Source organism: Phoenix dactylifera, chromosome 8, assembly GCF_051530095.1.
Source record: "Phoenix dactylifera cultivar Ajwa chromosome 8, Ajwa_hap1_PhDact_Kaust_v1.1, whole genome shotgun sequence".
Taxonomy (NCBI): Eukaryota; Viridiplantae; Streptophyta; class Magnoliopsida; order Arecales; family Arecaceae; genus Phoenix; species Phoenix dactylifera.
In genome coordinates this window covers 20888609-20898646 of record NC_143197.1, presented here as the reverse complement: position 1 = coordinate 20898646, position 10038 = coordinate 20888609, and the positions used below count along the sequence as shown (strand labels likewise).

Sequence of the window (10038 nt, the reverse complement as noted above, 5' to 3'; positions counted from 1 at the left end):
TAATAATTAGTTCACTATAAAACTGAAATGTCCAATATCACTAGAGATGGGCACTGGGCCGGGCCGCCCATGGCCCGGCACGGCTCGGCACGACCCAGGCACGGCCCGCTTGCTACAGTAACGGGCCGTGCCTAGCACGGCCCATTAAAGGGGGCCGGGCTGGGTTACCACTTTCTGGCCCGCGGGCCGAGCCCGGCACGGCCCATAAGGGCCTGGGCTGGCACGGCCCACGGGCCAGCCCGGCACGGCCCATAAGGGCCTGGGCTCGGCACGGCCCGCGAGCCAGCCCGGAACGGCCCATAAGGGCCTGAACCGGGCCTGGGCCGGGCCTGGGCCGGGCCAGGCACGGCCCGTCCCCCTTAAAATAAATGGAAATAATTTTTTTTAATAAATTAATAAATATTGAAAACTAAGGATTTATTAATATAAAGCCACCTTAATGGTGGGGGGTTTGGCATAGACCCCTACCAGTTTATTAATTTAAATCAAAATGGTACATGAAGGGAGGTTTGGACCTTGGTCTGACCTCCAGAATACAATAAAAAAGGAGAAAAAATAGAGATGACTCACTTTAACAATTAAAAAAATAAAAATGTACAATTATAAAAAATTAAGAAATCTTACTAATCATCAGTGATTCAGTATTCACTATTCAGTAGTGTTTGTATCATCATCATCAGAGGATGTTGTATTATGTCCACCTTTATCTTGAAGTCTCGCCTCAGCATCCAACCAATCTTTGAAGCAGAGAAGCATCTCAACTGTTTCGCCAGTCATCCTACTTCTCTTTTCGTCAAGAACACGCCGACCTGCACTAAAAGCGGATTCCCATGCTACTGTGGACATCGGCACAGCTAAAATATCGCGTGCAATTGCAGACATAACAGGATGTTGATTTTTAACACTCTTCCACCAAGATAATACATCTAGACTCTCTATTTGATTTTCATCATATGCAGACTGAAGATCATTTCGTAAATAAAATTCTAGTTCACTACTTAAAGATGAAGAAGATGAAGATGAACTTGAAGCATGTGTGTGTTTTCTCTGTGCAATGAATGAAAAAATAGATGACGAACGAGAACTACTAGAAGAAGAAATAGAGCTTTGTACGGAGAATCTAGATCCACGAATTTTTCCATCATATATAGCATAAATATCATAAAGAAGTTGTTTTACCTCAATTTTAGCAGGTTCAGGATCTTGAATCATATTTTCACAGTATGCATCAAGTAAAATTAGCACGCCATTCAATTTAACTCTTGGATCAAATACAGCAGCTAAGTTATGCATAGGACATATCTTGTCCCAATACTCATTCCATTTAGATTCCATTTGTTCAATAATAGGCATTAAAACATCATCATATCTATGTTCTGCAAATTTTTGACTAATTATATATGCTTGTTGTAAAAATGAACATGAAGTTGGATAATAAATACCAGAAAGAATATCAGTAGCATTATAAAAACTAAGCAAAAAATCTTCCAAAATTTTTTCTTTATTCCAATCAGTTTCAGTCAATGTAAAGCCTAATCCACGATCATTAATATATGCACTTAATAAGTTTTCATATGGGTATGCATCATGTATCATGCTATATGTTGAGTTCCAACGAGTAATTACATCAAGTTTAAATTTTTTAAAACGTTTACCATGATTTATACATAGTTCCTTAAATTCTTGAAGTCTTGATCTTGAAGCATGAATAAAAGAAACTGCATTTCTAATTTTTGAAATCACATCTTGAATCATGCCCATGCCAGCTTGAACAGAAAGATTTAAGATATGACATGCACATCTAATATGCAATAAATTTTCATTTAACATGGGATGCAATGAGTCCTTTAATAATGTAACAGCAGAATTATTATTAGATGCATTATCAAAAGTAATAGACATAATTTTATCATTAATATTATATGAACATACAGTTTGATAAATGGCATTTGAAATTTGTTGCCCAGAATGTGGAAAATCAAAAGCACGAAAAGCAAGAATACGTTTATTTAATTGTCAATCATTATCAATATAATGAGCAGTAATGACAATAAAACAATTACTACCTACAGATGCTGACCAAATATCAGAAGTTAATGAAATTTTTACATTTAAAGTAGAGAGTGTTTCAATTAAAGTTTGTCTCATTGCTAAAAAGTTAGTCATAGCTACTCTTCTAAATGTACGCCTACTAGTTCTTTTGTAAGCAGGTTGTAGGTTTAATTGAACATATTCTTCAAAATTAAAAGATTCACATAAACTAAAAGGTAATTCATTCTTAACTATCCATTTTACAAGTTCTTTTTTTTTATTTTCATAATTATATGCAAAATTAAGGGTACTTTGAGCATGAGAATCATGCATCCTATAACTCTCTTGATGTCTTCTTAAATGGCCTGTTCCCCCACTACTACTACAACTATAAAGTTTGGCACATTTTTTACATTTTGCTTTCCAGACTCCATCAACCATAATTCTAGCAAATTCATTCCATACAGCACTAGTCCCCTTACGAGAAGAGGTTTGATCTTCACTCGGTTCACTAGTTCTAGAGGAACTAGGAACATGGGGTTGGGGATTAGTTTCTTCTCCCTCAGAAACAGGAGGAATGCCAAAATGACTTTCCTCAAAAGATGACATATCTAAATTGATGAATGCAAAAAATAAAAACTAACCACAAGGAAGAATTGAGTAGAGGGTCAGAGGGCAGAGGTAGAGCCGAGATTCTGAGCTTCCTCTTGTGCTCTCAACAGGAGGGACCTTCTCTTCTCAACAGGAACCTCCTCTTGTGTAGCACTTGAACACTTGCTAAATGCAAACTAAAAATTAAATTGCTAGAAGAGCACTTTAGAAGAGAGAAATAGTAGTAGTAGAGAAGGAGAGAATAGTTGGTTTGGTGTGGTGAGAATGAGGGAGGAAATGGGTATTTATAGGACTCCAAAAAAAATTTTCCCCAAAATACCCCTCAAACTAGCCGTTTTTGGACTGTTGGGAGAGGTATTTTGGGAAAAAACCAAAAAATAGCCGTTGGAAACGGCTATTTTCTTCCCCCCCTGCCAGATGGGGCACGGCCCGTAACGGGCAGAATTTTTCTGCCAGACGGGCCGTGCCAGGCACGGCCCGTTTGGACCCGTTACGGGCCGTGCCTGGCATGGCCCGTTTGGCAGCCCGTGATGGGCCGTGCCTGGCACGGCCCGTCTCGTGCCGTGCCGGGCCCGGCCCGCCAATCCACGGGCCTAGGGCCGGGCCGGGCTTGGGTTTTTGGCTGAGCGGGCGCCGCTAACGAAGCGGGCCGGGCCAGGCACAGCCCGTTTAGTCCGTGGCCCGGTGGGCCTGGGCCGGGCCGGCCCGGCACGGCCCGATGCCCATGACTAAATATCACTATTCCCGTTTGACCTGGTTTTCTATACCTTATTTCTTTCCTATGTTGAGATTAGAATATTAGTCGAAATCGGCGCGTATCTCAGCTATTTCATGTTTGGCACAGGTTTGACGGTGGCCAAGAAAATCCAAAGATCTCGGTCCATCTCAGCATCGGCTACCTATTAAGATGGCCAAAATCTCAGATCTTAAAACGTCACCGCCACGGCCACTAAAACTGACCAGAGACGTTCCATTTTGTTCTAGAGTAATCAAAGAGTATTCCTCCTTGTTCCTTTGTGACGCCATGGATCCCATATATGGAATCCACCACCTTAGAACTTCAAATATGCCGGCTGCCGTACCTACCCAAACGAGTTGACCGGATTTGTTCTCGAGTAAACAAAAGAAGGCGACAATTGGTCAAAGTAGAGCCGGACACCATCCATGGCCGAAGACTCAGATACTTGCACACGTTTCCTTATAGATCGAGCAGCAGAAGCTCATGATCAATGGATCAAGAATAATGCAGAGATAGAAGCAAAGAAGATCACCTCTCAAAATTTGCTTTCAACTCTTGAGTATGGGCTTTTACCAGGGTACTTCCGTTCTCCTCCTCTCTTCTCTTCTCTTCTGTTTTGGCTCTCTTTCGCTACCATCCCATGCTAAAGACACGCTAACACTAGGCCAATCAATTAGCGACGGCGAGACGCTGATCTCTGCCGGCGAGATCTTCGAGCTGGGCTTCTTCAGCCCTGGTAGCTCGAAGAACCGCTATGTCGGAATATGGTACTATAACTTCTCAACTGACACGGTCTTATGGGTTGCCAACCGAGAGATCCCAGTGCCGGACCACTCCGGGACCCTCGCCATCGCAGAAAATGGCAACCTGGTGGTCCTTAACGGGACTAAGAGTGTAATCTGGTCGTCCAATGCATCCATGTCATCGAACGAATCGACGGTGCAGCTGATGGACACTGGAAACCTTGTTCTCCTCAACAGCTCAGGAAGCACCGCATGGCAGAGCTTCGATCATCCCACCGACACGTACCTCCCCGGCATGAAGGTTGGGCTCGACCTTCGGACGAATGTGAACCAGCTCTTTTTCTCGTGGAAGAGCAAAGATGATCCAGCGAAGGGGAACTTCTCCATGGGCATCGACCCAAGGCGGTCGACGCAGATCTTTTTATGGGAAGGGACTAAACCACGGTGGAGATCCGGGCGGTGGAACGGGCAGGTGTTCATCGGAATTCAAAACATGGTTGCAACTTACGTCTATGGATTCAAGCTCAGCAACTTTCAGCAGGAGCAGAAGATGTACTTCTACTACAATGAATTCAATAGCTCGCATCGATACGTTCTGACGTGGGACGGCATTGAAGAGCACTTGATATGGAACGGCACGAAACTGGATTGGTATCAGTTCTGGGCGCAACCAATTACGGAGTGTGAATTCTATAACAAATGCGGGAATTGTGGTAGTTGCACCGATGGGAACACGCCGATATGCAGCTGTTTGAAGGGGTTCGTACCAGCGGTGGACAGGGAATGGAACGGTGGGAATTGGACTAGTGGGTGTGTCAGGAGGACTCCATTGCAGTGCGAGAGGAACAGCACCAGTGGCGAGAAGGCTGAAGCTGACGGGTTTTGGAAGCTGCAAGGGGTGAAGTTGCCGGACTTGTCGGACTGGGATTCGGATGTGGCGGACGAGAATGGATGCCAAACGAGCTGTTTGAGCAATTGTTCTTGCAAGGCCTATGCGTATGTGACAGGGATCGGTTGCTTGATGTGGGGAGTGGATTTGGTCGACATTCATGTGTTCTCAAGTGGAGGGAATGACATGTACCTCCGGCTCGCCGGCTCGGAGCTAGGTGAGCGACATCTAAAGTTTCTTGCTTTTTGTTGGTATTATTATTATTATTATTATTATTTTGCTTGTTGTTTGGAGACCATGAAGGCTTGGAATTGGCTAAGCTATATAATTTCTCCTTCCCTATTTTCTAAATACTAATTTATGATATAACCTGGAATTATTAAATACATTAAAGGAAAAAAAAAAAAACCATTGAAGCTCATTAATTAGAGGTGAGCGGATTGAAGGTGTGTGGACTATGAGAAAAGCTAGGTTGGTGCCTGTATCTAAAATTTCTCTAGATCTTTTTAGATATTTTCCTAGAGTAGAAGTTGTATTCATGGATTATGGAAAACTCTTACATTTGATCAATCTTGATGTCTAAATGGCAAAAAGCATATGTTACTTTGGGAGCTTAGAACTCACCCTTCTAAAGTTCAGGAGCAATAGCTCACTATTCTTCTTTAGGCTTGCCTATGATTTGGGCTATTTATTTTCCTTCTTTTCTCTTCTCCACTTTTAGTACTCTGGGATATATAATTAATCAAGTTCTCTTTGCAGATAAACATAAGAAGATACCAGGTTATGCTATAGTTATAATAATTGTTTTGACAGTGGTATTTGTACTGGGATGCATCTATGTCTTGTGGAAGTGCAGGAGAAGAATAAGAGGTAATGCACTACACTGGCTTGTGATATTTTCCTATTTTTTCAGTCTCACCATTGTCTGACTAATATTATTAAATCAATCTGCCCAGAGTATTTTAAGGGAAGAAAGAGCCAAGGTGTTGGAAGAGTTGATCAGAGTAGTGGTAGAGGAGCATCAACAGAATTTTCAGTGGCAGAGGAAAGGAAGGATGGAGAACGCCAAGAGCTACCTCTGTTAAGCTTTGATTCCATTCTAGGTGCCACGGGGAATTTTTCTTCTTTAAATTTGCTTGGTGAGGGCGGATTTGGTCCTGTCTACAAGGTTAGTTGACATTTTCACTCATCAAATTTTTAAGCAATACACAGGATTTGAACCCTGGAGCTATCAAGCTTTTAGCTGTGTTATGCCGACCAAATATATTACCAATTAGTAGTATACATGATCACTTGTCAGTAACTTTACATTATTTGAAAGAAAAAGTATAGGGAATTTATCTACTCAAGCATGTTGATGATGACATGCATGCACATGCTTGTCTATCACGAAACAAACAATTGACACTTACCCATTCGTAGGTATCGCACGTAAAATTCATGATAATATTGTTGCCATTGCAGCACTTAGTGTGTGCTTGTAACTACTATTTAGCACCTGTGATGCATATGCCATTCTAAAAAATACTAGAACAGGGACAGGAGAAGGGGGATACAATTCCCCAGGGTTCACATTGTAATACTGTCTTTCAGGTGTGCTTACAGGTGTGGTAGTCCTGATCTAAAAGTTCTGCATAAGGATAAAAGGGTTGTGACAAACTAAAACAATGAAGAATTTTGGGAACATAGTGTGAAATGAAATTAGTTTATGAGGGCTTCATCTTGTTCAGCCATTTAGACATAATTTATCTATTCTTATGGGTAAAACAAGGTGAGAATGTGACTATTTTCCACCCTCATGCAAGTGTATGACATAAAATTTACCATCCTTTGAACTTCCATGATCTAATGGTCTTCTTTGATAATTGAAAGGGTGATTAAGTTTTTGGTAGAAGCGGCCATGCCTGTATATTTTATCACTGGTTTTTTGGAACCAGAAACTAATTAGATTTCATCCATGTTTTTGTGTCTAGTTTCATCAAGCAACTCTGTTGTGTAGGAAAAAAAAAAATTCCAGCTAGGAGTGATCTATCTATACTCACACTATTTGCAGGCCTGGCCTGAAGTTGAATGTAATTTGCAAAATGGGTTTTGTTAAACTTAGATTCTAATATGTTCACAATTACCCTCTTGATCTTGCTTTCTGTTGACAATAAAAAGAATTCTCATTTCCCAAGTCCGCTCTCTTTACCTTATTGCTTCCCTTTTCCTTCTCTGGGTTCTTAGTGTCGGAATGCAATCTGGTGCTCTTAAAATTGTTAATTATTCAATTCTTTTTGTTTGTAGAAATTTCTTTGGGCTTGAAATTCTTAAAACATCACTCTTTATAGTAAGCAAACTTTGGCATTAATGTTATGAGCACTGAAGTGATGTGAATTCTAATAGGGCAACCTACCAGGGGGCCAAGAAATAGCTGTGAAAAGACTATCAAGGAGTTCTGGGCAAGGCCTGGAGGAATTCAAGAATGAGGTCATTCTGATAGCAAAATTACAACACAGGAACCTCGTTAGACTCCTGGGATGCTGCATTGAGGGAGAAGAAAAGATACTGATTTATGAGTACATGAGAAATAGAAGCTTGGATGCTTTCCTTTTTGGTAAGTACATCCATGCCTGCTATTCTCTTATACTTGACTTTTACTGTTTGTACTGATCTATCTAACAATCCAATTTGGACAGACTCAAGAAAGAAAGGGCTCTTGGACTGGAAGACGAGATACAATATTATCGAAGGGATCGCACGCGGCCTGCTCTACCTTCACAGGGACTCAAGGCTACGTGTAATCCATCGTGATCTAAAAGCTAGTAACATCTTGTTAGATGAGGAGATGAACCCAAAGATCTCAGACTTTGGCATGGCAAGGATCTTTGGGAATGATGACAACGAAACAAACACCAAGAGAGTAGTTGGTACATAGTAAGTACTGCTTACTTACCTGGGATTAATTACAGAAAAATCTCATTTTGAGTCTTTAAATTTGCTTCATGACATGAGGAGAGAGGGTGAGCTGCTGAGTGCCACAACATTTCATCGTCATGAAGACTTACTATTAGAATGATCATATGCTCAATGTCTCTGCATTTACTTGTACAAGTATCTCTTAGCATTTTCACTGTTGAATGCAGTGGGTATATGTCTCCTGAATATGCGATGCAAGGAGTGTTCTCCGTGAAGTCTGATGTCTATAGCTTTGGAGTACTACTGCTGGAGATTGTGAGCGGGAGGAAGAATAGCACCTACCATCACCCAGAATTATCTCTCAACCTCTTAGGATATGTAAGCAAATATATGTTCTGTTTCTCTTTTTAGTGCTATAAAAAGCTGCCTAGACCGATGCTGTAACTATTCTTCTAAACAGGCTTCTTGCTTGAACTTTGAATTGCTGTAGGCTTGGAAATCATGGAATGAGGACAATGTGATGGAGTTTGTCGATCCATCCATAAGGGATTCCTGTTCGCTGAGCGAAGTATCGAGGTGCATAAATGTGGGGCTCTTGTGCGTGCAAGACCGAGCAAATGATAGGCCAACCATGTCATCTGTCGTTATAATGTTAGAGAGAGGGACTACTGCTAATCCCCAGCCAAGGCAACCCACATTTGCAGCAGATAGGAGCAGCAGTGAAACTGAGTCATCAACATTGGATCCCATGGTCAATTCAGCTAATATGACGATCACTCTGCTTAGTGCGCGGTAGAGGCTGAGGCATATAATAAAAATATTTTTTCTTTGTATTTTCAGTTTTGTATATAATGAGCTAGAGTGTACTGATAGATTGACAGAGACGGTAGCTTTTGGATTAGATCGTTGAGAAGATATTTTGTATATAATATGCTAGTTTTTGTTTATTATGTTTTTTTTAACATTTTTATATTTCATTATGTTTAATTTTGTTGTCTTAGAACTAGGATTCAGCGACGAATTTGGCCACTGGATCAATTTTGAGCTTATTTGCGCATCTTAATAAGAAAATATTACTTACAGATCGATGGTTTGGAAGACCACTTGCATAGCTAGATTTTAGCACCCAAATTCATCGCGTCCCCGCGTGAGCTTTGAAGATCGTCTAAACCGGCGGAAGCCCACAGAATTGAACACATAACTCGCAGTATTTGACCAAGGATATATGAGGGTCCTAGTTCGTTCCCACACGCTTTGCAGCTTCCCTATCTTCCATGGACCCCAACTTTCTGAACATTTCCCACTTTGATTGATTTTGATGTGTTTTGAGAAACATGAATGCATTTTTTCTAAATGTTACATTTGAAGTTAATAGACCACCCTTTCTAGCATCTCTCCTCCTGCCTTGCCTCTGTTGTCACCTCCCTGGCCTTCTCTCTGACCTCCGCCACCCCCACCCCCTCCCCACCACTAGTTCCATAGACCACGGTGCCTGCCACCACTCTGCCATCATGCTGGGATCGGTCTTGATCCGCTATCGACTTGGGCACAACACGATTTTTGGAGAAATCATAGCCGTTCATCAAGGAAGGAAGCATCAGTCTTACTTCCAGATGCTCGGCAGCGACCAATAACACTAAGACCACATTGAAGAGCCGACTACATTTTATCAGGATTATTTTTTTGCTACAATGGATGGTTCATACATTTCTAGTGTGAATACATCCAAGAAAGTCAAAAAGTAATAAGTGCTCCAGACAGCTCCCTCTCACCAATCCAGAAAGCTCCCCTAGAGTGATCGGCCACATACGAAACCACCCAATCTGTAGCTCCATTGGCCTCTCTGTAGACATGCTTGATCTGTAAGGCAGCGTCTATGCCTACCATGACTCAAATATTTCAGAACAATGGGTGGTAGCCACCCATGCCGTCGGTGCACCCCCAGATCCAACCGATCACCATAGCCGAGTCACTCTCAAGCATAACTGCACTGGCCCACAGAACTTACTGGGCTTGATACAGAGCAACCAAAGTTGCCCTCAACTCTGCCTTAGGGACAAAAATATCAAAAATCAAACACCCACCAGCTGCTACTACTCTAGAATTCGGACATCTAATCATGAAGC

At 41.7% G+C, this 10038-nt stretch overlaps 1 protein-coding gene across 2 annotated transcripts; it reads left to right on the top strand.

The window, feature by feature from the left end:
- The first annotated feature begins 3804 nt into the window (after positions 1–3804).
- Positions 3805–8876, top strand: LOC108511656 (putative G-type lectin S-receptor-like serine/threonine-protein kinase At1g61610). Of its 2 annotated transcripts, XM_088703027.2 has the most exons (8): positions 3820–3959; positions 4047–5231; positions 5774–5884; positions 5971–6182; positions 7400–7610; positions 7693–7930; positions 8140–8290; positions 8403–8876. In XM_088703027.2, the coding sequence occupies exons 1-8, from the start codon at positions 3944–3946 to the stop codon at positions 8706–8708; spliced, it is 2430 nt and encodes an 809-aa protein (XP_088559153.2). In that variant the 5' UTR covers positions 3820–3943; the 3' UTR covers positions 8709–8876. The 2 variants fall into 2 exon arrangements, with proteins under 2 accessions (XP_088559152.2, XP_088559153.2); XM_088703026.2 differs by having other exon boundaries at positions 3805–5231.
- The last annotated feature ends 1162 nt before the right edge of the window (positions 8877–10038 follow it).

What these genes read in the sequence shown, in the direction of transcription:
- LOC108511656 (XM_088703026.2), top strand. Translation starts at nt 3,944, where the DNA reads ATGGGCTTTTACCAGGGTACTTCCGTTCTCCTCCTCTCTTCTCTTCTC. An exon ending in GCTCGCCGGCTCGGAGCTAG is followed by an intron (nt 5,232 to 5,773) that starts GTGAGCGACATC and finishes TTCTCTTTGCAG; the next exon opens with ATAAACATAAGAAGATACCA. An exon ending in AAGAGAGTAGTTGGTACATA is followed by an intron (nt 7,931 to 8,139) that starts GTAAGTACTGCT and finishes TGTTGAATGCAG; the next exon opens with TGGGTATATGTCTCCTGAAT.